Source organism: Scatophagus argus, chromosome 4 (genome assembly GCF_020382885.2).
Source record: "Scatophagus argus isolate fScaArg1 chromosome 4, fScaArg1.pri, whole genome shotgun sequence".
In the NCBI taxonomy this organism is placed as follows: domain Eukaryota; kingdom Metazoa; phylum Chordata; class Actinopteri; family Scatophagidae; genus Scatophagus; species Scatophagus argus.
In genome coordinates, this window is record NC_058496.1 from 19,504,624 (window position 1) to 19,532,155 (window position 27,532).

A 27,532-nucleotide genomic window follows, 5' to 3' on the forward strand; every position below is an offset into this window, starting at 1 on the left:
TTATATATCTATATAACATAAGACAGGTCTGTCAGATTTAAAGTATTCTGAATGCTAAGGGTTTGCAGATCCTGACTAAGTGTTCCTAATTAATACTCAGCTAAAAGCAGGCACACTGCAAAGGCCAGCCGGTCAAGTTTGCATATACGGACTTGTGTGTCCCACATGTTGACAATGACAAAATACACATTTTTGCCGGAAGAAGATCGACGTAAATTCCAAATTCCAAAAGATGAAATCAAATTCCATCATCACTTTCATGTTGCAATGTTAGGGCCTTTACTTAGCAAAGTACTGCATATGTATCCAAAAACTTGACAGTGTAGGTTGTACCTTATTGTTGTATCTAATTTGGTTTATGTAAATAGATTTCTGCAAAACGTGCTTGTCACATTGCTGCTTGTTTCAAGTGAATTCACTGTGTGAACAGATACATCATGTATAAAATGTCTTGTGAGCTCAATACCCACGTCACATTCACTACTGAGCTTCAGTACTGGTTGTTAATGTCGTGTGGCTCAAAACCTTGGTTTAAATGCTGAAGCACTGATGAAGAAACTTTGTAAGTGGTGACCAGTGGGGAAAGCAAGCAGCAAAGATTTCAGTTTGGTGTTAAAGGTATCTGTAATCCAGATGATAAAGTTGTTGTCAGAAAGCCTTTGACTGATTTTTCTCATTTCTGCTTTATTAGTTTGCATTAAGCCCAGAACGGCTTGAGTTTGATGTCTATGATGTGTCATTGAAAAGTTTTGAAAAGAGAAATGCTTCATGTAAATGAATAGAGAAATAAAGCTTTTTTTGTACAAATCTGTAACATTGTCCCATCTGTACCTGTGCATGTACTTGAAATAAGCAGGACTTAAACTGTGGGTTATACCAGCTGGGAAATGTTGATTTAAGCCTGAAATTGACATGGGTTTATCACAAGTTGCTATATTTAGTGTTTAACCAAAAACCATTTACAAATAGCCTAAGAGCTGACCTTCTGATTCAACGTTTCCAATAACTTCAGAAAGGGAACTATTTACAGAACAATGTTTTTTCTGCATTAAATTTGAATTTAATGTTAGTCAGCTACACATTAAGAATCTTCCTTCATAAAAAATATGGATATTGACAAGATGAGTGCAACCTGTAAACACAACACTGGTGATATTATCACCAAATAAAGAAGCAATTAAAATTCACAGAGTATTTTTTGGAGGCACCAAAGCTCAAAGTCATCTGATGCAACTTTAAAAAAATAACACCAACCAACACCGAAAATGTGTCAAATAAAACACTTTGAATTTTATTCTTTTCTTTCAAGTGATACATCTACGTAAAAGATTTCATGGCCTCGCATGACAAGTACGGTACAGATTGGGGTTTTTTTCACCCCTTTTTACAGCTATAGTAAGATTTTCAATGAACAGTATGTTTTTTTACATTCTGCGAGATATGTATAAGACCTGACAGGAGGTCAGTATACCGTATGGCTCACCCAACAAAGCCTTATCTTTAAAACAAATTTTAACATCACAGTTACGAATGTGAACCGAAATACTTAATGTTTAGGAAGTTCTCCCAGAAGTCTAGTGAACATAACAGCAAACAACAACAATTTGGAAATTTTAAAGATATCAAGATTAATGTTACTGACAATTAACCTTTAATCATGTGTGATTGAAAGTCTCCTGGCTTGACTCCGTTCACCATCCATCCACCCACACACACACACACACACACACACACACACACACACACACACACACACATACACAGATCTTGATGTGTGGCCAAGGTGGCATGGCACAAGAGCGCAAACGCCTCATTTAAAAAAGTGTGTGTGGGTGTATTCACAAGAAAACAGCAAATCTTAAAGCTTGTTTCGTCCTCCTTTCTTGAGTGACAAAAAGACAACAGAATTACAGTCAGGTGTGTCGAAGCACCAGTTGAGTTTATGTCCGAGTGAAAGCAGGTTTTAAAGGGTTGGGAGTGCCTGTGAAGAGAAGGTGGAGGTGCTGAGACCAGAGAAGAGGTGGATGTCTGAATTCTTCAGAGTAGATAAGCATAAACACACCAGCAGCTATCGCAGCGCGTTAATGGTCTTCATCTTGGTGTGACCACAAGTTATAAAAATATATGTGTGAATCAGCCATGTTTGAGATGATTACAGTACTGTTAGGCCTTGATAGACAGCTGTTAGTGTGGCGGCAGTACCTTTTATAACATCATCCCTGCCAAGGGGAATGACTCACTTCATTGTGTCTGGGTACAGCATCATAAAATGCTGTCATTTCACTGAATTTCAAATGTTTCCCTTATTTGATATGCATGGTTATCGCAATTTAAAAAAAAAAAAAAAAAAAAAAAGAACATGTGCATTCTGTATAATCAACAGTAGATGGAGACACTGATACAGCATTAGAAACAAAGGAAAGCCCCAGAAGCACAGCCTGTATTTTTTAGTGTCTGACAATAAAACATCAACTCAAACTGCCATAAATCTGTTAAATACGATGACATTTCCTAAGCAATAATGAACACCAGTCTGTTTTCGGGACAGTGTGGTCAGCAGTTCCTCTGCATTCTGAGCAAATATGTCCTTTTTTTGGTCTAACAACTGAAGAGAAAAAAAAAAACTTCTTTTCCATTGGTTTCTCATGCCATTATCTCCATGCGTGACACTAAACCCCGAGAGAGGGCAGCTTAGCTTCAGTGTCTGAGAAGAGGAAGTGCTTCCAACCAGGATGTGGGAGTATTGACGGGTCTATTGACTGCATGCTGCACTTTACATCCCCTTTTTAGTATAGCGGAGCCAGAATGTCCTAGTTGCCATGAAGTGAATACCAGTCAAAACCAGCACAGAACAGCCAGTGACAGTAACTATCATTGCACACAAAGCATTAATCCTTCACTTGAACCGATTCTTTCACAAATAATAATAATAATAATAATAATACAGGAAGAAACTGTTGTTACTCTGAAAGTGAAGAAAATACTGAACAAAAATCCATTCACCAAAGTTTTGTGGAAAAATGTATAAATAAGACTCTAAGTCTTTATGTAGTTCTGTTTTAAGTACAAAATATTGATTTGTGATAACTGTTCTGATATAATTGTCTCCCCACTTCTTTTTCTGCCTCTCAATACATACATAATGTATCTTTCAACTGACAAGCATATAAGCAAACACTACACTGTACATAGAACCTCAATGCCTAAAATGTCTCGACAAGAACCCAGCAAGATCCAAAAGAGGATGCTGACACTGTAGTATTTGCACTTCAAATTTTACCTTCCCAAACACCTGGAGAACAACAATTTAAAAAAATTAAAGTGACTAAAACTCCTGGATAGCAAGGGTTTCATCTATCTGCATCAACTCAAATTTATAAAATTCTCTTTTGTATAACTTTGACATGTATAAGTTAGGACTTCAGTGTACAGTATACGTTTGAACAACTGCAAAATGTCTTCATTCAATGATTTAATGCTATTATATAATATATCTAATATACTTCATCTTTAATAAATAAGATTAGTTTGTCTCCCAGATGACACATCATATGTTTGTCTTTCTTCAGCAGCTGGAAGTATCTTCTCAGCAATGTGGCCTTCTTATGTTTGATCTGCTTTTTTTTTTTTTTTTTATTTTACCTCGCCAGACTGTGGCTGAGCAGAAGATGGACAGTCAGTTTCAGTAGAGGAGACAGACAGAGCGGGGGAGAGACAGAAAGAGAGAGACAGAAAGAGAGAGGGGGAGTGCCTGGGGGCTATGATGTGTGTGGGTTGTGTGAAGAATGGAGGGTGGTGTTTTCATTGCCTATCCATCAGTGCCATTCTTGTTGGGGGTGTTGGCATTGATTGTGGTGCCGTCAGGCTGCTGGCCATCTTTGCGAGGTGGCATCCTCTCGTTTATCCTGTCCAGGCCGCGTGCCTCCTCAAAGTTACGAATCTTCCTCGTGGGAGAGAAGCCTTGAATGGCTGAAGGGCAGAAGAGACATCAATGAGAAAATTATTGGAACCTGGAAACCCTTGAATATTTTCTCAACTCCTGTCATTGTAAATATTTACTGTAAACGTTTTTTTTTTGTTGTTGTTTTTTTTAGCTTTTTCATCAGATTCAAACAGGATTCCATTCGATAAGCACAAAACACAGTATCAGCCTATTACAGTACAGATGGTAAGTGAATACAAGCATGCACAGGTAAACAATTACTCCTAGTCCTAGCCAAACACCAGTGGCACAAGCTACAACGATAAAACACCTCACACTGTGTAGACTTACGGTAACGCCGCGAGACAGCCGAGGAGACCAGACAGAAAACGTGCAAATGAAAAGCAAACTTGTAAGGGACTGTCATACCCTTCAGTCATTTAAGTTATCAAGTTAAACAGAGAATGAACACTCTGACGTGAAGGTTTTATGGGTGAATTTACAGCCATAGAAACTAGGTCCTCTAGGGTACTCTTGCACAACCAGATATCTGTGACAATGAAGCATTGTGCTCCTTTGAATTAATCATACTTCAATTCAGTGGTTCCCAATCAGGGACACTTACTCCCCAGGGGGTAGTTCTGCAGTTGCCAAGGGGTACACAGAAAGACTGTGGGTTAGTTTTGATTAAATAAATCTAATCACATATTTGTGTTCAGGAGACAAATAAATATCCAAACAGAATTTAGACCATTCATGGGGCTGAAGCTCTGGCAGACCCTGAAGTCACTGAAGTTGGCTATAAGTAATGGACAGGTGCTTCAAGTCATTCATGAGCAGTTGAAATCAAAGTCAAAATTAGCTTGAAAGTTCTGTTGCCAATCAAAACAATAAAAACAAAACACATAATTTGATGACTTAGTGAAGTAGCGTGGGATCACGGGAGTTGTTGTTTTCATTTTCAAACAACCACCACCACTGCTGAAAATCTGACGTGACTCAGGCAGAAATGTTTACAGACGAGGTGATGTTTTTATTGTATTCTAATGTTTTTGATAAAATCTGTGATTGTCAAAGCTGACGCTTGTTTAACCACTAACTACCAGTACAAACCAGAGGGGGCAGACAGCCAAACAGTGTAACAGGATTAGCTTCTGAAAATATCTTGGGCAGGGATGTCCCTGGTCTTATCTTAGCCGGGTCTTAGCAGGCTTTTCTCTGAGTGGGAAAGCACACTTGGCAAGAGTAGCCAATGTGACCACAGTCGGGAAAGTCTTGTCTACAAAAACCAAGGCAGGTCCTTTTTTGTCCTCACTTTTGTAGTACAGGCTTTTCTTTTCTGATGTTCACTGACAAGCCTGATTCAACTAAGACTGGTGAAAAATTACACGAATTGTTGCACCTAAAAACAATGTTTTACCAGTTTCACTCTGACTTCAAGCTTCATTTTAACTCAGTGTCATGTTTCTCATGTTTATTGCTTTCTCATGTTTATTATATACAATTATACATATGTATATTGTTGGAACCAGTGTGATCCAACAGACACTGATAATGCAAGAGCAACCGGCAATAAAGTAATATACAGTAATACAATAATCAATGATATAAAAACAGTAGGGAGAAGAGGACAAAGAAGAAATCCAAGAACACATTTTAAGGGTGGGGCTGTGCTTAAAGGGTGAACAACACACAAACAACAAAGACATGAGATTTGAGCCACACAGCCATGCGTACCTTTTGCTTTAGCTGCCTCAACCGTAGCTATGTTAATGGCAGTTGAGGAAGGGGGGAAAAAAGGCAATCATCAATTACAGCAAGAGATAGCAGAGATAACAGTAACATCAAACTGTAAACCCTGAGACAGATGGCAGAATATAGGCCAACACCCATGGCACAGTCATTATAGATGCAAAATTCACAACAGCTGTAAAATCTTGATTACAACGCATGAGTTTGTGGGCAGGAAGTTTAGCGAGAAGGAGCCTGTTAGAGATTTAAGATGGTGTTGGTGTTAAAGGGTCATGAGGACTTAGGTGTGGAGAGCTGAGGGGGGATTTGGCTGAGCGCTAAGAGTCTAAGACAGGGACGAGATGTGCAACAATGACCAGGCAGGACGGCCAGTGCAGCCTTACACAGAGGCAAAGCCGCAGTGCACATGCAATCGGATGTTCTTAGAGACACACACAATCATTCAGTCACACACATGCACACAAACAGCTTCAAACCAAGAGCAGAATTCACAAATAATGATGAATTTGACACATGATTATTATTTATCTATGTTTGGCATTTGGAACTCTTTTCTAACAGCCATATTGACTTCTTAATTGATATGCAGGTGCAAAGAAAATCTGAATCATCTGATTCAATCTCTAAATGAAGACAATCAACTGAGTGCATAAAATATCATTTCTCAGAGAAAGAATTGTGCATTCAAGATGAATGAGAGCTGACAGCAGCCAGCAGAGGATGAATTGTAATCATTTTCCTCTTTATAGTGCATTATGAGGTGCTTTGTTATTGATGACTAGCACTGCAGCGATACACAACATGGCATGAAAACTGATGGTTATCATCCCATGTACATTTGGAGTTATTAAAAATATTGAATTCTACCATATTAGTTGTATTAAAAATACTGAAATGTACTGTACAAGTGTAATTGGAAAAATACTGAAATCTACTACATAATGTTATAAAAAACTATTGAAAGTATTAGTGTTATTAAGAAAAGTTCATCATCATCATATTAGCGTTCTAAGAATATATAAGCCATAATAATTAGTGAAAATATAATGAAGCATGTGTTTAAAAAATATCTGTTCTCATCCCTTTAAAGTCCATTGTAATTGCTGACAATTGAAACAGTTACTGTACTGTAAATTCTCATATCTCTCCAGACTGTTCTGAATCTTTAATGTCCTCAGACAGGGTTAATTCATGGTGAGGGTGTTTCCTCTTACTGAGATATTGCATACTGGATGAAATCAGCATTCCAAGATCAGAGAGCAGCAATCTGCCCACTCAAAAATGTCACCAGCTGTACAGTAGCTTTAAAAACTACAGACAGACCTGAGAAAAACAGTGACGATTCAAGTAGGATGGACAAAAATACGTAATCACTTGCCCTCCCTTGTTCAAAGCGTGATGGTTGACCTGAAAGCTGTGGCTAGGAAACCGGACATGGACAATGACATTCTCCAAAAAGGTCACCAACATGTGGATTTTCCTTTGATTTGTTCCGTAAACCTCTAGCTTGGCAAAGCTCAACTCCCAGCATGTCCTCTGACGGGCGAGGCCGAGCACTAACCTTTAGATCAGAGGGTCAGTGGCCACTTCCAGGTGACAGTCTGACACCCCTTCCCCAACCAGCCCACAGCTGAGCCTGAAAACCTTCTGCTTCATCGAGGGGGACTACAGTCAAAGTCTAGCCAGTGCTACCTGTGGTGGGTATGCCACCATTGATCTAAAACCCTTCAAAGGGACTAGCGGGACAGGGAGGCTAGTTTCCCTGAACTGGACAGGATAGCTTTACCTTCACCATCATCAATGGAATAATATTAAGTGATATGATTCCCATTGATAAAGGCACCAATGAATGTCACAACAAATTGAGATTCTTTGTATTTTTGGAGGTATTGAGCTATGTGTTGTATTAAAATTGCTTTTGAGGTTTATCTACTCTGCTCAATCTGTTCAGTGAGGTATTACCGGTACTCAAATTTCCCACAAGGCCCATTTGCGGCACACAGAGAATACCGTCAGTTCAGTATGGTGATCTCTGCCTCATTTGGATTTGTATATGAGCTTGTATTACTTTGAACTGTGGGTTTTGTATTGAGAACTGACGGCCTCCTTGTTGGAGGTCTGAGAACATTTTCTGGCTAAGTTAACATTATAGGATTGCCTTGTTTTTAAAGAGCCTGTTCATGCTGATATAGGCTAATAAAAGCAACATTCATTTGTCAAAAAGTGAAAATATTAAACAATAAGCTAATCAGACCAAAATAATTTTTTCCTTTATATTTGATAGTCTGGCCCCAACACTGTCAGCCCTAAAATATTCCAGCCCTTGGAAAGATGTAATTGATGACACCTTATCCACTCAGTTTACTTTGTTAAGTGACAGTGACAGTTTTGGCAAGTGCTCAAATATAAGTACTTCTACTTGGTCAGAAAGAAAGTGGTATCTGTGCTTCCCTACTTAGTACCTTATGTATTATCTGTACTGATGTGGTAGAGGAGCAATAGATCACCTAACACCACTACTGAATTTCCCTCAGGATCAATAAAGTATCTATCTATCTATCTATCTATTTATCTGTTTGAACAAAAGATAAAAGGTTTGTGCACACCAATAAACACACAATTGGTAAAAATGGGTGTGGAAATTTTATCTAGAGGTGCAGGTCATGCTAAATGGAAACTAAGGAGGAGGAATCAAAGGACAGCCTTATAGAGTATAAAACACACTTACCAGACTGCAAGGTCTGCTTTCCTCCTGACAACACGCCCAGAGGAAGCGTTCCAGTTGGGGTCAGGCCTTTGAGTGTTAAAACATTCTCGCTTTCCTCCCTGGTTCACACACACACACACACACACACACACACACACACACACACACACACACACACACACACAAACACACAACCCCCCCCCCCCCCAAAAAAAACAGGCAAACGCATAAGTTATATTCCATGAAGCATGATGGCAGCATGCACACCAGGTGGTTAAGAGTTAAGAGACTGCTCCGTAACCCAGAGGTCATAAGTTCAGTCATTACTGGGTGTTTAACCTGTGCCCACTCACTGTCTTGACAGAGTGATAAACTGTCAGCTTTAAATGCCTGCCGCCAAACTGCTAACACGTGTCCTGGTTTTTTAAGTGGGTCAGTGACAACATGTGTCAATTTTAGCAGCTGAAGCAATATCGCTTACAAGTGTTAAGATCATTTATGCTAACACACTAGAATTTTCATATTGTCCATATCATCAGTCTTCTCGACTGAGTCAACAGAAACTGGGGATAAAGACTGAAATGAGACAATTACATAGCTTTTAAAATGTATTTTAAAATGTGCATGTGGCACCATCCTGGCAAAGGAAAATGTTCATCTTGAAAATTCAAATAAACAAATACTAAACAACTAGGAGAAAAGTCAAACGTGTGAAACACACCTGTTTTTTTTTTTTTTTTTTTTTTTTTTACTGTTTATGAAATATTCTTTACGCCACTGACCCATATGCACTGCCTGAAAGTGTGACATGGGAGTGGCAGCAGCATTAATCTGGAATAATGTCTAATGTCATTATGCAGTCTAGATGCATCGTGACTAATCTCTTGCCAGCTCATTAATCCTAGGAGGACAACACTGTGTTTTCAAACACAGCTTCATTGTGCACTCAGCTGACTCCATTCATTTCACCAACGCTCCTGCATCATCTTGGGCCCACGGCGACCTGCGATTCATTTTGGTAATTTGACCCCCACCCCACTGAGCTCACTGTGATCCATATATACATGTACACTTCAAGTGAAGAATATCAATGACACGGTCAGACCTGAGGACTGAGAAGACTCGGGCCATTTTCCCCACAGCGCGAATCTTGTTCCTGATGACCTCCTTACGCATCGCCGTGGTTCCTCCTGGAATAAGTCCACAGTAAAAACACAGTATAGCACCTTGAGTACTGCTGTTTACCTGCTTAAAATTAACAATACATTGTAGAAAAGCCTTGTGAGAAGAAGAAAACATAGGATGAAAGGATGATTCATTTAAGAGATGAACTGAGAGTTTAACGGTATGTTTCATAGCATGGTGGCTGTACTTCAGCGAGCAGAACAGCTTCATCAACATCAGACATGTGGGATATTATGTCAATTAAGTGTGTACCAGGACTTGTTTTAAATTCATCAAATTAAAAACCAAACTGAAAATGCCATTTGCAGAATAAGAGAACAGAATCAGAGGGAATTTGGGAGAAAATCTACAATGCAAGCATTAAAGCAACCAGTAACCAATATTTAGTCCTGATATACATCTTAAAATGCCAAAAATGATCACGTAAACAAGTGAAAATTTAAACTACGAATTTCAGTGAAACAGTAGGCACAGTGCTGATCACCAGAAACAATGTGTCAGGCTGTCAGCATTATACAGACCAGGACAATATTTTTGCTCCCTCCATCTTACCTTCATAGAGGTCATCTCCCTCTGACATGAGCTCATCGTCAGAGCAAATGTTCAGTACATTCACCAGCATCTCTGTCACTGTGGTGGAGAGAAGCCACATTAAAAGCGGTATCAAACCAAATTTGAGGTAGGATTTGTATGACACGTCCATGAGCTAATTTACACGGATATTGACTTCCAGTTCAGAGTTGTTTGAAGGAAATGACTTTATGTAGTTTATAGTATGTCTAAAGGTCCTCTGTAAATATAAACTTTTAAGCTTTTATTTCCTTAGGTTCAACAGGCAGCTATAGAAACAAAGGCCTTTACAGAGTAAGAAGGTGGACATGCAAAACACATGCAAAAACAGAAACATAACTTTTCCACTGGAAAAAACAAACAAACAAACAAAAAAGCTTCTGAGTGATTATAAATGAAAAATAAAGTTTTAGCACTGAATTCCAACACTTCATGGAGAAAGAAAATCTCTCTGGGTGAGTCTGGCTCTGTATATTCCACAGAGTCAACCATCCATAGGCAACAAAATAAAGAGTTTATTTTTGGCTTTCCATCCACGTTTTCCCACATAAACCACAAACATACCCTTCTCTCCAACAAAAGGCAAAGACCATGTGAAGACATCCATAAAGTTGGGCAACCAGTAAGGGTGGGGTGAGCAGTTGAACTGTCGGATGTTCATCACGTTGTTCTCATATTTTAATACAGCAGCTAGCATTGACAGAGGAAAAGAGATGGGAGGAGAGATTCAAGGACTGAAAATACAAATAGAAATACAACAATGCGAGGAGGAAAAAAGAAAAAAGACAGAAACCTTTGTTGTTGTAGACATCTAGGTAATTTGGAGCCGAAAAGATTGTGATTAATGAAGGGAAGCCTGTGGTCTGGCTTTTTCTGTACATCCGATACCTGTTGGGGTGCAAACAAAATGACTCAAACATATTCTAAATTATAAGATGCTGGAAATGAAGAAAAAGTGTAATCCTACTTACCCTGCATCCTGTGCTTCATGGGCTCTTATTACTGACAGCAAGTTATTATTTACCAAAAAGTCACACACTGCTGAGTAACTGTAAACAGTGAGGGTGAGAGAGAGAGAGAGAGAGAGAGAGAGAGAGAGAGAGAGAGAGAGAGAGAGAGAGAGAGAGAGAGAGAGAGAGAGAGAGAGAGCGAGCTGTTAAAATGTTGACTGGAGGTCAAATCTTACTCAAACTTACACCATTCCAAGGACAGCATATGAGGACACTTATGACTTCACTGACTGCCTATGGAAAGACTTTTTATATTTATTTTGAGCATGCAATGCCCTCTGGCCTGTTGAGCTTGGGGTTTAAAGATGCTGAACACCCAGAGCCAGGACTATTTATGAGCTCTGGACTCTCCAGAAGCTGGGGACTACAGCCTTGTCAGACAGAAGAAGGCCAGAGAGCAGATGAGCTCAGATCACTACGAAACACAAAGTGCAGCTGATGGCTGATGACATTTGTTTGATGACATTTGTTTTGCAGGTGTTTGGTCCTAAAAGAAACGTATTGAACACAGTAAATTTTTACATCGATGATGAAAAATCCATCAAGATCAGTTCACCAGAGTTATCATAAATTAATTTTAGGGGAAAATGAACATCTGATTTTACAGCAACCCACCTAACAATAGTTGAGATATTTCAGTCAAAGTGGTGACCTGACCAACATTTCTATCCTACCCTAGAAACTAGAATTACCACCTCACAATTGTACAACTCCAGGCAGCAGTCAAGTTTCAGTTTACATCTGTCTGCCCAGATTCATACAGTACACATAGTGAAAACTTTGAAGGAATTTAATAAAAGTTAAGCGTAGTTCTTGGCAAACTGGAAGTTATCACTATACTGACAAGTATGATTCTAATAACTTGCAGTGAGAAACATGTGGCCTTCACTTGGAGACTATTTTTACTACATTCAGCTGAAGCTCAAAAACAAAACCACTGAGCTTGTGGTGGGTAACTGTTGTATGTCTATTTGTGTGTAAAGTCATAGAGATAAACAAAGAAAAACCACAGTAAAATTCCTCATATGTCTTCACATGCTTGGCCAATAAAAGCTGACTCTTGCAGAACACGATGAAGCTATGAACTCTAAAACTCTAAAAACGGATGCTTCACAGAGATCTTCATCCCGGCAGCGCAGAAGATGTTTCCAATCAGCACCGTTTTACTGAATTCTCAGGCGTTCCTTAGTGCACATTTCTTTCCTCTAGACTAATTTGAACAGCTGCACCACCTGCAGGAAATCTGACAGAGTCCGTGTCAACCCAAGTCAAGTGGATTCACAATACCTTGGTCCAACACCAGGCATTTGTCCAGTCCAAGTTCAAGTTCTTGTCACCAAAGATCAGTTCACCATTTGACAAAATCAGTTGGTTCTATTAAAATCTGTTGTATGAGTGTGAAAGCACCTGTAGAGTTACGCAAAAAGTGCAGCTGAAGTGTTGAAGGTGGCAATTTTATCTAATACCTGAAAAAGTAAGAGCAGCCTCTGACAGAGTTGTGGTTGAAGTGTTCAGATGTCTTTTCACTGCCGTAATCCTCACCAGGGTCAGCCCAAATCAGGTCACACATCGGCCCAAATGCTGGAGGTTCTTTAAACCTGTCTAACTGTTGAGCAGAAAACACAGAAACATAATTAGATCAGATAGTGCTTGGTTTAGACTAATTTTGACATTCGGGAAACCACTGTGATAAAAGGCCAATGGACTGTGATAGTCATTTCATACCCATAACACTTCATCATTTGATTTCAGTACAAAAAAACAGGGAATTTATAGATCGTCAACTTTGAGATCCATAAATGATGCTATTTCAGAATTTTACCACAACTTTATGTGTCAGTGGTTGATCACTTACTTTCCTTATGTCATCTAGGCAGTTGATTTCTGGTGAGAGTCCGCCATGAACACACAGAAACTGTTGGTTGAGCAGGGCAGCGAGGGGCAGGCAGTCAAAGGCCTCCATGCAGGCGTCATACACCCGTTCAGAGTATTTAATTTTACCTGGAGCAAACATATGGCAACAGCAAAAAATATGTCTAACTTTTGTAGCTCATTGCACACAAAAATAAATTTTAAAAAATCAGCCACAAGAGACCAAATTTCTGTCGTATTGGCTAAGGTTTGTCAGAGTCTCTTCTGCCAACAGCAGGACTGATGATGGTTTCCAGGCAGTTTCTGGAGAGTCACGTGCACTGCAGGTCAGATTAGGGCAGGAGGAAGTCCACTCCTTATAGGGCAGGAGCAGCCAGAAGCACAGCCAGTACAATGCTGGTGGTTAAGACTGAACAAGTCACTGCTCAAGCACCATGTGAGGGTTGTCTTCAGGACACTGAAATGAGCACTCTTTTATTGCAGACATTTAGACATCATTTTTGTCACCTGTTTACTTTCTGTTGCAATGCCTGTTGTAAGTAACCATTCATGGTTAAAGCGTGATATGTGTCATAATAACATATAAGTATCATTTCTTCTTCTTTCCTTTTTTTAAAATTCGGTTTTCATAATTCAATGCAGCATATAAAAATAAAAAGAAATTTAGTTAGCTGTCAACTAATGAGGAAGCCCCTTAAACTACATCTTAGAACTGACTGTTTTTCAGACCCCAACTGCATTATCAGCTTGTTTAGTTTCTTGAGTTCCTTCTATTATAACATAAAGACTTAATTTTTACAACTAGACCCCAGTGGCTACAGCACGTAATGACACAGTTATGTGTGCATGTGAGCAGTTGAGGTGCTACACGGGTGGAATTGGGGGGGGGGGGGGGGGGTATGGGGCGGAGGCGCTCTTTCAGCAGCTGGCAAGGTCGTTTTTGCTGTCTGCCAAAATGTCTTTGTTTCTGAGTCTGCATATTAATGCTCCACACCTGTTTCACACACACATATTCACAAGCCCATCTGTCACAGATTGAAATCATTGAGTTAGTGTGAGTGTGTGTGTGTGTAAAACTGTCTGAAAAGCGTCGAGAGCATGCCTGGCTGCTCTCCTTGCTTGAGCGGTTCATTGTCTACAACACCAAAAGGAAAAGGCTTCATCTCCTCTGCAGCCTGTAGAGCTGATGAACTGCCACATCTTGTGACAGGTCTTCTTACTCCCACAGACACCCTCCCCAGACAATCATATCCTACTTGAGGGAAGTTAGTCATTTTATTAAGTAAGATAGAAGATAGAGTAAGATACCTCAGTCACTACATGCACAGCTCAACGGTGCAACTGTATTGGTCACAAATGTGCCTAAAAATGTAGAAAGTTTCTTAAAACATTTTAATTGGTTGCACCAGTGTGCCAGAAATTCAGCAGTTATGGATACAAATAATATTTTAACAAACACCAAATGGGTGTGCTGACAGTTGATTTTGAACATACTGTATATTAGAAGCATATTTTCTCTTTGTCAGGGTACAGCAGGACTGTATGTACTTTTTAGATAGATAAATAGATAGATAGATAGATACTTTATTGATCCCGAGGGAAATTCAAGCAATTATGTACAGGAGTTAATAAGTCAATAAGTGTCATGCATGTCTATGTGTGTGCACGTGTGAGAATATGAAGCGTACTCCTCCCACATTCCCTGGATGGGAACAAGCGCAATTTCCAATGTTTATGGGGACTGACAAAAAAAAGTAATTAAAGGGCAATATTAGGGGCACCAGTGCCACCAATAGGAACATACCAATACACCTACAGCAGCATCAGGTATCAGACTGATACTGCCTTTGTGCGTTCATACACCTGTTGTCACTTTATGGTAGTGTGACGTGAAGCTCGTCAGCTGAGCTGAGCAGGTATGCAGAGGAGTAGTAATATCAGCAAAGCACGGCAGACTTCAAGCTAAACTGCTAAAATGTCAAGACTGCAGCAAAACATACAGAACTGCACACACTACATACTACAGTCTTACACTCTCACGCCAAATACTCTAGTGTAATTACTTGTATTCAGTCAGAAAAGAGTGGTGTAGTACTTCCCCCGCCTCTAGTGTAAAAGGTTAGTGTGGGGCCCTCACACACTTTTTTTTCTGGTATTAAGGTACCAATGGGAAAGCTGGCTGATACAGGCCACTCTGAAGCTATACAAAGAGTGTGAAGCTTGATTTATGCTTGCCATAAATGCTTGTCACCAGCACAAAGGTGTGTGTGCCATAAATGAAGTCATTGGGCCATTTGAGCTGGAAGTTGTCAGAAAGTTTGGTTATCCAGCTCTGATATTTTGAAACTGGGCACCTCAAGTTCATGCTGCACTCTTTATTTCAATATGGATGCCTAAAGGTAACAAATATGTTTGGAACTGTTTCCAAACAGTCTATTTTCCCACAGTACTTTTGCTCTCTCTACTTTAGTTCCTGTGTCTTTTTGTTTTTTTCTTTGTTCAGCAAGAGTAAATTTGTTACATACCAAAGTACCGGCAGTGTGTTTTGTTTGCCTTATCATATTCATGTTTTATGTGCCATTAAGTTTTTACAGTTAGGAATATGCTGGAATTCAAATATACACCTTTTGAAAATACTTGATTTTCAACATAACCTGGTGTTTCATCTACACAGTCACTCGAATTAAAGAAAAATCTTTTAACCCATTGTCATATTTGTTCGTCACCTGGTGAGCTTCAATCTTGATCGAAACATTCAATTAATGTTAATATAGTTGGTTATTATAATTGGTTTAGGCACCCTGCAGATGCTTGACTTTTACTCCTATAAAAATTTTGTATGAATCCCGTTTTAATTACAGTACTCTTTAAGATAAGATGATGGAGCAGCGTTCACACAAGGTACCACCAAAGTTCTGCACCCTGAAAACCACAGATTCAAGCAAGATGGATCATAAAACTTGTCTCAGTGTCACAGTGTCTCACACAACTATACACGCACTCAAGAGCACATTAGACTGGCCTTCATATGGCTGAGGGATGCCCTGTACTTACATTCCTGTTTGAAGGTGAAGTACTCTGTGAGGTGCCGGCACTCGTGGTTCCCACGCAGTAGGAAGAGTGTGGTGGGGTGGTTGATCTTGAGCGACCAGAGGTAGAGAACACACTGGGAAGACACACAGAAAGGGAGAGAGGAGATGTGACATGAGGGGAGGAGAAGGAAAAGTCAAAGATGTGTCCTGATGTTTATGCACAGACCTTGAACTCTAAAAGTGCTTGTATAATTGGTGTTGAGCCTTAAGTGCTCTCTTCCCATTAAACACATATCTCAGCATCTCTGGGATTACAAAGAATATGATCATCCCTGTCTCACTTACCTCACTATCACATATTTTCATTACTGAATAATTTGCTGGTTATTTTTTTTGATGAACCGATGTCAAAAAAAGGTGATGTCTTTAAATCTGTCAGGTCTGGCAGACAATCCAAAACAGTAGTTTACAAAGATACAAATCAGCGAAAAGCAGCAAATGCTCACAAAACAGTGAGTAAAATGGTTAACTGATTATCAGCATAATCTTTTGTTAACTGATTATCTATTGATAACCTAATTTTTTCAGCTCACAGTAATCTCAAGTTTGTCAAATGGGCTACAACTAAGCACATGGAAGAGAGAATGCAGCCAATGTGCAGGTGGAGAAAAATTGACTCATGAGATGGGGTTAAGCACATGCATTCCAGTGTGGACCCACAACCACCAAAGAGCCTAAAACCTATTTGACGGGGTACCGGACACAGGTAGACAAGTCTTCAAAGGAACTCTGCAACCCATGCAAGTTGTTCTGGAACATACTCCCACACACACACTTGTCTGTGTTTCAGACTGAGAATGACCTTGATCAAGACAAGCTAGCTTAACTGCTTCACACTGCAGCATCAGTCCAAAGGAGATTTCAAAAGAGGAACCAAGGATGTTTAGAAGTCCTAATACAAAAACACTATGAAAAGCAGACCATCATTTACAATCCAAATGAACTTGCTTCCTTTTCAGTGCTCAGACAAGGCACTGCTCAACAGCTGCCACTTGCCACTTACAGCCCACTCTTTTAACATGCACACAAACCATGGCCTGCTATTAAGTTGCCGGAACAGGACGCCAAGGTAACTAGAGTCAGCAGGTGTGTATTCACGCACTGACAATATAAAAAAAGGGAGCAGGTGATCCAGGACTCCCTTGTATTATTCACGTCCACTGTCAGGAGGAACGGTGAACTATAGGTAAATGTGTAGTGGGAGCTGCGACTTGATTTTTTGCGTGTGGAGGCGGGGAAAGGAGACATGGCTTGGAGTGACTAGATGGATTTTAATGAGTGCTCTCTGCTTTGTGTTCGAGCCTGGAGTGGGGGAGACAAACAAAGGAAATGGCACAAAGCTTTGTGTGGCAGACATAAGTGCTGGCTACCTTCACCTCAAAACCAGACACACACATATATGGTTACACGTACACGCACTTCAATCAAAGCTTGGTGTATAGGGCACCTAGGATGGGTGTAGGAGAGTTAGTTCATAGGCACAATCTCTCAGGTCAAAGCAAATTTACTGAGAAGATGAACGAGAGCTTAGAGATTGAAATAGGTTGTTCACAAGCACTGAATTTAGACTTGGGATAAGGTGACATACTATTTCAAGAGGCTCCAGTGTCAAGAATCTGGCTCTATTGTTTTGTTTTTTGGTGACTTTACATCAGCAGATGAGACCAAGCTGCTCTGATGTACAGCCGAAATTACCCATACATTCAATTTGGACCTGGTCATATTAGAATTGTTTGACTGTGTGACATGGTGCTGACAGCACTATGTAAACTGAAGGAACTCCTCTCTGATCACACCCATGCTTTTACTGCAGTGACACGTCTAGAGTGACAATGATAAGGGCTATGGCTCAGACAAGCTGAACTGTTTTTCAAGTGGACAGGAAGTCATTCACCTCTTCAGGACTGGAAGTGTTTAAAGTATCACTTTTCTATAGAAACACATAGAGGAATAATTCCAGAGCCAATTTTTTAAGTTGTCGGTGCACACAAACCCTAAATCGGCATCAGCCTATCATTCCCTATGCTGTTTCAGTGTGCTCCTTTCATCTGTGACATTTCACCCACCTCAGTGTGCTACCCAGTGTCGATCAAAATCCCCCACAGGGTGGTCAAAATGTTAGCATACTGCTTTGTTGACTCTTACATGCAGCCCACTCCATGCCACCCTTATGAAATATTCTCTATTTTGTGCTTCTCTTTGGCAAACATTCCTGAAGGCACTGCAATATTTACATTATGAGTATGTTATTAACTAATCAACAAAAGATAAATCAGGTGTACCTAACAAATGTCTACTGACATGACATTAGGCCATATATTTTCCCAGAAATAATTGCAAGAAGGATGTTACTGTCATTTTAAGACCATTTTATGTGACTGATATAATAACAACATAATAGCAATAGCACCTTTCAAAGAGCAACGAACAGACAATGGAATGATAAAAAATCTTCAGTGAATAAAACCTAAATAAAACCAATTCACTTCAATGCACACAACCAAAATAAAAACAAAATGGGCTCTTGGGTACTATTCTCAAAAATTGCAATTAAATATTAAACATTTGACATAGTCAGTCATTTCTACCTTTACACGCAAGATACTGCCAATCTAGTTTGTGCCACTTTTGACTGAATGATGTGCATATATTGATAAGTTGATAAGACTGGTAAGATACGTTGACAATGTAATAATCATGATGGACCTACTCGGCATTGCAGTCTTGTAACACTCTCAGACTTACAATGGACAGTTTCAAAACAACAACAAAACCAAAGTTTCAAAAACTGGCACCCACAATGCAACTTGACTGCCAACAGAGATATGAGTGTGTTATGCCAGCATCAGCTAATATGGTCTTGAGCAACTTCAGTCAGTTTTTTCAGATTCCACAGAGCTTTTACACTGCCAAAGACATGTTAACACACTCTGATGTGTAAAAACTGGTGGAATTTCCCTTTAAAATACCAATCCTTCCCAGAGTGTCGTGTACACAGCACTGACTAATGCACCATAACAGGGTTGAAAAAACAGTCAAGGGAAGAATTAGAGCTACATATGTGTTGAAGAATCGTGATGTTGAGTCATAACTACCGAATAACGAACCTCACTGTGACGAAGAACAAATGAGTCTTGAGGTTTACACTGCTCCCACAGAATAACCTATTAATCTACCAATCTAGAGCTGAGACTATTTTTTATCATTTGGCCCAATTTTTGACAATTTTTGCCAGCACAGCTGCTGACATAGTTATCTAAGTTTGACAACTCTTCCAGAACATTTTATTGCTGTAGTTTTCATTTTTACAGGCTGATTTCCGTGATCCATCTCTTGTTTTAAATAACCAGTATATTTTCTCTATGAAAACATGATTTTTAGGAATACACGAATACAGGCTGGTAGCAGAGGAGAGGATTACACAGCAGAAGTGTTGTCTATGGATGTTAGAATCTTTTTTTGGGTCACCACTCTAACTGCCATGAATTAAAGCTTACTACAGCCACCACTCACCGGTGTGGCATTGTCACTGTGCACAGCAGGTCTGCAGCTCTCTGCTCAGGTCCTTTAACCCTTTTAATAAGCAAGCATGAACTGAAGAAATTAGAATTTCAAACAGCAAAATCTAACTTGGTCAAGAGGTAAAATCTTCAGAGTAGCACTGTAATAAGCCTTAAATCTTAGTAGCTACTCTAACCATATGTCACCAAGCGCAAGCAGCAGCGTGTCAGAAGCCAACAACACCAAGAGGTCAGGTTACCTTATGATCTGACTCTATTACAGTAGTACAGTTTAAACCTGGAGCTAAGGTCAAAATAAAGAGCTTAAGATAAAGACATCATATTAATTCATCACACATCAATACCAAATGCCTATAACAATACACTGAACATGAGGCAACACTCACAAAATTGAATGAAATAGTGACAATTGTATAATGTCACACCCTCACAATACAGCTTGCACAACAATTAACACTATGAACCGGGTTTTCTCTTAGTCTCATCAGAAAACACTGAGAATTCCAGTATAAACACTTGTAAAGAAAAGACTAAAATGACAAAGTCACATTTCAATATTGACTTAGACATAACCAAAGCATCCCTTTCAACCTAATGTCAAAGCATCTGCGAACCAAATATAAACAATTTCTTTTTATTTGTGTTACTGTGCAACCTATTATAAGCGTCCTCACTGACAACAGAACAGAAATGTTAGTTGTTGTCTTACAATACAAGCCAAATGTTTTTATTTAACTGTAAACAGATCATGACAAATATGACAAAACAACAACTTACCTCAATACTGAAGTATCCTCGATCTACATAGTCACCGAGGAAGAGATACCGTGTGTTACTGGGTGATCCCCCCACTTCAAACAACTTCATAAGGTCAAAGAATTGGCCATGGACATCACCACATACTGCCAAAAAGACAGATACACTATTGTTAACTGCTCATGTAAACATTAAAAATTGTTTTCTCACTCTGGACATAAAATATGTTGTCTACATTTATTAAACTAGCAGCTTCAAAATGTTTGTACATTTTCCTTTCCATTCTGGGACAAATAGTATTTTATTTTTATTTTTTTTTCCAGTGATGATTAGCCAAAACTAAGTATTAATGTCCTACAGGAGAAAACATAGACAACACTGTTAGGTTTTAAACAATATTCTAAAATAAGAGATATAAATCAGAGTGTGTAGCAGTTTTGTCCAAGCGAAGGACAAAACAAAGAGTAAAAATAAAGACTGAATATAGTAGTGTAGTAGTACTATAGAACTCTAACAAATTTCTACCCTTTTTTCAAGCAAAATAAGCTAACAACAGCACCAATAGTAAACATACTGACAGTGGCAGCAGCCATTAGATTGCCAGCACCAGCTTTTAGCTCATTTAATCCTGACAGAGGAATGGTTGGGTGTCATGCTCGTCATTGCTAAATCCACAGCAATTCAATTTGATATTTCATACATGGCAAATCTATTAGAATGCAATCACCGGTGTCAGACATGTGCAGATGAGAGCATTTATGAGAAGAATTTATGATTTTGTGGAATGTGCAAACAACAGTGCAAGTATTATTATACAACAACTAATATCCTCATATGATCTCTACTAACTAGCAACTAGCAGCTGGCTATGCCAAGGGTTTAGCTCTAAAAAGAATTAAGAAATACAGGCTGTACTCTAAGTGTAATCTCTCCTGTCTATAAGATGATAAACCTATCTATGAGATGACAAACCACCAGAGAAAGAATATAAAAATACAAGGATGGTTTTATGTCTAACTTTCATTTGTCTATATTAGTCACAACTGAGGGAGCTGACTATGTTATTTGTAATTTATATAGGTTTTATTTTTTCTTGAGAGCTGGTTGAATTTGAGGGTGTTGAATTTCGTATATGCAAAGGTCAGCCAAGATATTTTTTAAGTACTGACTGACGAGTGAGCTGACTGTGACAGCCTGCAAGGCCTGTGGATCTGGCATGGAAATGGGTATACACCAGCTGCCGGCATACAAAAACAGTGTTGCAATGGAATAATGCTCAGGTTGGTACTGTGTTTACTCTTTGTTTGCAGGCCTATTCATGCTGTCTTAAAATGACTAATGTATGCACTGTAAGAATCTTCACAGAACCTTCAGCGGCTCTCATACACTATGTGGAAACATCTTATGTTTGCAAGGTGGCCAGAGGTCAGGGTCAACTGCCAAACAGCACTGCTGGTGCGGAAAGTGGTTCAGTGTCTTGCGTAAATATATCACAGCACTTTTGGATGGCCAAATATTAGAGGGAGTTTGAATACTGCACATTCAGTTGAAGGACCTGTTTGCTACTACACCTACCTACAAACCAAGACCTGAAAATGAGAAATCCAGCTCTGCCTAAAACATCAGAGGGTCTTAGTCTGCATCTGGTCACCCTACCTGTTATAGGTGCCTCCACCTCCAGCATGCACTTCTCTTGGCGGAGGATGTTGGCCCCATCATTGATGATCTTTAGAGCCACGTCCTCTTCCACCCTGCCTTCTTTGACAAGGTGGTTACGGAGCAGCTCAGAGTTGGGCTTACCATCTTCAAATAGCTCTTTCAAAGTTAGCTTATGTTGTGGAGGGTATGGCACAGCTGTTGAAGGAAAAAAACCACATCACCTATTAGAACAATCAGGTTAGAACTAATGATAATTATGAAATTTTAACACTTTTTGTTAGCTTTAACTGACATTCAGTTTGTAAAGAGCTTGTTCAAACTAAAAATGTATTCAAGAGACAATTCTTGAAAAGAATAATATTTCATACTGGTAAAAGAAAAGTATGACCCTTGAAAGAAACATGAAGCAACAGAAATGTTTTATAACTTAAAACTTGACATACAAGCATTTGGTTACACTGTAATCACAATGGGTGACATTTACACTGACTGAGTCAAGACTAAGTTACTGGCACAGGGGGAGAGACACATGCATCTACATGATAATTGCATGCAAGAGATGCGTAAGACAGACAGTAAGAAGCCCCGCACCTCACTTGAACTGCCCTCCCACAGTAATCTGTTCCATTCCACCTACACAATCCTTTTACAGTCTTCACAAAAGGTCAGTGCTTTTCAGGCTGAGACCTGAGAGCTTCATAATCAAAACAGTTGAGTGTGCAACATCTAAAACTGCAAACTTCATCACTGTCAAATAGTGAATCCAGAAGCAGAAGAGTATTGAGGTTAAAACACTAGACAATAGACAAAGACATTAGACAAAAATTGCCTGATATATAGTTAAGAAAATCAAATTAGATCAAATTCTCTGAAATGAAACATTAATGCAATGAATTGTTAACCTTTGAGAAAGTCGTATAACTACCACTATTAAGAAAGCTAAAAGTTCTCCTCTGGACAAATTGGCAGCAGCTCCATCAGACCATAAAAAAAGATACTTGGTGACTAAGCTGCACTTGCTCAAAACAATAGTAGAGTGTGATCCAAGCCCTCTCACTTCCAGGGCTTGTGAGGTAAAAGGGATTACTGCTGGTATGCCTAATAACATGCCAGGCACACACCAAATACATTAGGGCACCAATTACATATGGTGCTAGTCAGGTAGGTTTTTCAACACTGTCTCTAAGCCATGCAGAGACATTACATAGATAAGTGTATGAGTGTTATAAATGACACCATTTGCACAGCTAAAAAAGGGAGCATAAAAACCTTTCCGGTACACACTTATACTGATGGTTTCATCTTGGGAGCCAGATAACTATATAACTATTCTGTACACAGGTCAGTGCCCAGGACACCCCATGCCATCAAATGTGACATAAATATCTACATCAGCATGTGGAAATCAGTGTTACTTATGTGATAAGCTGTGCCAGCAGCAGTGAACAAGAACAGGGGAGAGAGAGAGAGAGAGAGAGAGAGAGAGAGAGAGAGAAAGACAGAGAAAGGCATAATGAGGATGTTGTCAGACCCACACAAAGCAAATCAAAGTGCAATACGAAGAAAGCATTAATGAGTTTTTTTGTGTGGGTGTATTTGCTAATCAGTGATGCAGTGCCCGAGTGCAGAGGTAGCCTAATATATTGCCCACTGAGGACTGTCTGTCAACACATTTGAGTTTTGAATCTGATCCACTGACGTGTTTTTAAGTATATAAGTAATATTTGGCAGATCCTATTAAATGTGTTGCTGATGCTATAAAGCAAAGGCAGTGAATGTGAGAGTGCAGATGGTTTTTGACTCTGTGCAGAAGATGTAATTGACTGCCATTAGTTAGACCACAGACTATATCCTGGCCTGCGATGGAAAAGCAAGAGCACAGCTCCAACTTGGCTAGTCCATACCGAGGACAAGCTGTCATGCAGTGACCAGTGTGGTATAAATAAACAGTAAGTGCTCCCAGGCAGGCACGGCGGCGAAGAAAGCTGTAAGCTGAGGTACGAGCCTTAAGAACAGATTAGGTAAAGCCTCTATTAGCAAGGGCTTCCAGATTCAGGGCCTGTTTACTGAAAAGCCTTGTCACATTGAAGGAAGGCTCCTGTATGAACAAAGCAGAGCCTGTGAAAACATGATGACATAGGGTAGGATACATAATGGGCATGAGATAACCAGACTACAATACATTTCGGGCAACCATCATGCTGACCAAATTTACAAGCATTTGCCTGGAGGCTGTCAGTAATTACCCGTGCTGAACAATAATAGCTACTCTCTGTGCCAAAGAGCTGAACACTCATTCCAGCTCAACCGGAATAATCCCCCTGTCGTCCAATAATAATAATAATAATAATAACAATAATAATAATAATGGTAGTAATAAATTCTGGGTGGGTTTGCATATACAATCAAGACTTGACCAGTCTGTTCAAATACAGATACAAATGAATCTCTGGCTGCCAGAAAACAGCATTACTCAGTCTAAACTGTGCAGTGAAAGAAAACCACAGAGTGGACAAAATGAAGCAAGCCGCTCATTTTTTTCAGACACTTAAACCAATAAAGACGAATGTTAAGTTAAAAATAATAAGCTGCCACCGCCCTGACACTGGCTTCTTATTAGAGACTGCCTGGCCTAATTAGCATTAATGTTTGATGAACTCTTCAAAACCACGCATGCACATTGGGCCACTGCTGCACTGCATCAACACCCACACCGTCTGGCATGACAACAAACGACTCAAGAAACAAAGACAGTACTATGTACCATCCTGCCCACTGAGGATAATGTTTTGGACAGTGATATGAGCCAGTGTCTGGAATATGTTCGCTATTGTTTCAAAATCAACACAATAGAGGGGGATTGAATTACAAAGATGCGGCTGGATATAAATGAATGGAGCATACTGTGGCTGGATGAATCATTAAGTCCACTTCAGATTGTGCTAATTATCAGTGAATGCATTACTGTCGCAAGCTCAATAACCAGGCCTCGGGTTTATCCTCTCTATATAGTGTATACGTTTATAATATACTGTATACTTTTGATTTTACATGAGACACTCAGGATCAAGTTGAACACACAACGACCCACTTCACTAGCATCAAAGCTGACATGAGCATCCGTCATACCCGGCATTTCAGTTTTCAAAAACCAAATGTAGTCAAGCAAAGTCTCCAGTAGGTACCGGAGGCACCACAAAACTGTTAGTCTGCAATATGTTCACAAAGCACCTGGGGCCAAAACATTAGCTCGAATGACCAAGTGATCGAGCTGCCAGGTCAATACTCAGCAGCGAATGAGCTTAACTGTTGACTTATACAACCAGAGCAGAGCATTAGTCTTATGTAGTCTACCAGTTAAGCCCTCTTATAGCTACCAGTTACACTGAAAACACCACCATGGCTCTCTGCAAGCGCATGCGCCAAGGATCTATTGTGGATTTTCAAGTCCACATTTCTCAATCAGAATTTTTACTGCATTTTAACATTTTTAAAAAATAAGTATTAAAAAAAATGACCCATCCATGATGTGGATAGCTGCAACTGATGTCTGACTTATTTAATACATGGATATCAACACTGGTTTGAGGTCCAACCCTAAGGCAAAGTTGTCTTTACCCTAGTTCATATTTCCGCTCTCCCTCTTCTTCCTTGTCATGTTCCTATTCTCTCTCTCCACCATGTGGCTGGCCATGTTGGGAACATCACTGGGGAGATTTTTCCACAATTAACTCACCCTCTCCCTACTGGCTCACACATCAGCATTCCAGTCTGCTGGCAGGACACTCTCCCAGTGCCCTTGCAGACAGACAGGGATGTGGGCTGCGTTGGCATTAAGTTGTAGCAGTGATGGTAGTGGTGGCAGGGGTGGGGTTGAGTTTTCTCCCTTGGGAGCTACCTCAGACTTGGCTCTGCCTGTCCTGCCTTGGACAGACACAACAAATGGTGTCTTGTCTGTCCAATGAGCCACGAAGACCTCAGTGTGAAGGAATCCATCTTGTCAAGCTGTGCTGGTAACCTAAGCAGACCTTGGGTGTTCCCATGAGTGAATGACAGTTTCATGAATTAAGACTTCATCCATTGTAAATGTCAAGGAGAATGGGCACCCGTATGGGACTTCTCACCTTTGATTTCTGCTATCAGGTGGTCCATACATACACATACATACACCAACGGAAAACTATAGACATAATACCTTTAAGGAGTTCAAACCTAGGCAACCATAAAATGATGCCCTGATTCACAGATATCAGAGTATCTACTGGTAAAAGCGACTGTCTTAAAAGACCATACAGATTGGTTTATAGTGGACTATATAAACTAATTACTCGACCTTCAACTTTTGTCTCATGCCACTATATTTCTGCTGGTTTAGACAGTTATTCTAAAAGCTACAGGTGGTTTTCAATTTTACTTTGACGTTAGGTGTCAGTCAGAGAATTAGGAGCACCGCATCCAAGTAAAATTAACCAAAAGACTCACCTTTTATCAGCCGCTCTGTTGTGGACTGTTTCTCCTGTTTGTCTTTGTCTTTATCCTTTCCTGACATCTTTGCTTTGTCTGTGGGGTAATTACAGGGGAGAAAATCCTGTACTGCTCTCTTGCCAGCTAGCCCGTGGACAAGCTAGCACATCAGTGTAGCCGTCAGCTCCGTCTTGACTTTCGGTTGTGGTCGGAGGCACTAGTTTTATGTTTGCTTTTCAACAAACAGTATAAATTAGCTAGCGAAGGTGCTCCGGCTCTTGATCGGGTTGACTCGCTAATAACCTAGCTAGCTTGCAGCAACATTTATTCTAGCGAATAAATAAGGTTAAAACATAAACTAGTTATGCAAAGAAAATTGTAGAATTGCAAGTAACATAAAAATAGAGGCGACTGCTGTGTGATAGTTATCAAGTATAGCAAATACTACCTGGATATTACCTAGAGGGAGGTTGGCGTTAGCAGCTAATCCGATTTAGTTACTCTTTTTCAGCTAGTTAGCCAGCTAACATCTTAACGTATTGGCAAGTCGGCGGACAGGCAAAGACAGCAACGGAAGACTGGCGTTTCATCTTCTAGATGCAGGCCTCTTATTGTAGAAAAATGACAGTAGCACGTAAAGTCGCCTTTATTTAGTATGCATAATGAGCGAGAGTCCTTCCAAGATGCAGACAGCGTTTTGAGAGTATATCTTCCTCCTCGGATTAGACTGTAATCTGACAGTGAGTGAGGAGCAGCAGTGGATTTCCTACAACATGGTGGAGCCGATGTGACGTGACTATGGAAACGTAACACGTGGTTTAGGGGTGCGTTAAAAACACAAACCTCTCAAGTGACTCGCTGTTTTCTTCGCGGATAGTCATAAGAATGAACATAAAGGGTGGTAAATACCTTTAAATATTGCTGCACTGGAGTGAAAACCTCTAAAGCAAGTGTTGTGTTAACATCCCCTGCAATTATATATATATTAGTCTTAGCTTTTATTGTTTTTTGGATTACTGTTA

The 27,532-nt window shown here is 39.8% G+C and overlaps 1 protein-coding gene and 1 long non-coding RNA gene across 4 annotated transcripts in view; one reads left to right on the forward strand and one right to left on the reverse strand.

The window, feature by feature from the left end:
- The window catches only part of LOC124057782, a 1,110,263-nt gene that overhangs the window by 24,399 nt on the left and 1,058,332 nt on the right, over window positions 1–27,532 (forward strand). The window lies entirely within an intron of this gene.
- On the reverse strand, window positions 1,267–27,345 carry ppp3cca (protein phosphatase 3, catalytic subunit, gamma isozyme, a). Of its 3 annotated transcripts, none has more exons than XM_046386270.1 (14): window positions 26,529–27,345; window positions 22,044–22,241; window positions 20,409–20,533; window positions 16,073–16,184; window positions 13,002–13,147; window positions 12,613–12,752; window positions 11,108–11,185; window positions 10,930–11,024; window positions 10,701–10,826; window positions 10,119–10,196; window positions 9,487–9,571; window positions 8,403–8,500; window positions 5,660–5,686; window positions 1,267–3,960 (listed from the first exon to the last, which is right to left on the reverse strand). In XM_046386270.1, exons 1-14 carry the CDS (start codon window positions 26,593–26,595, stop codon window positions 3,809–3,811), a joined length of 1,527 nt encoding a protein of 508 aa, XP_046242226.1. In that variant the 5' UTR covers window positions 26,596–27,345; the 3' UTR covers window positions 1,267–3,808. The 3 variants fall into 3 exon arrangements, with proteins under 3 accessions (XP_046242226.1, XP_046242225.1, XP_046242227.1); XM_046386269.1 differs by having other exon boundaries at window positions 1,267–3,969; window positions 26,529–27,335; XM_046386271.1 differs by lacking the exon at window positions 5,660–5,686 and having other exon boundaries at window positions 1,267–3,969; window positions 26,529–27,334.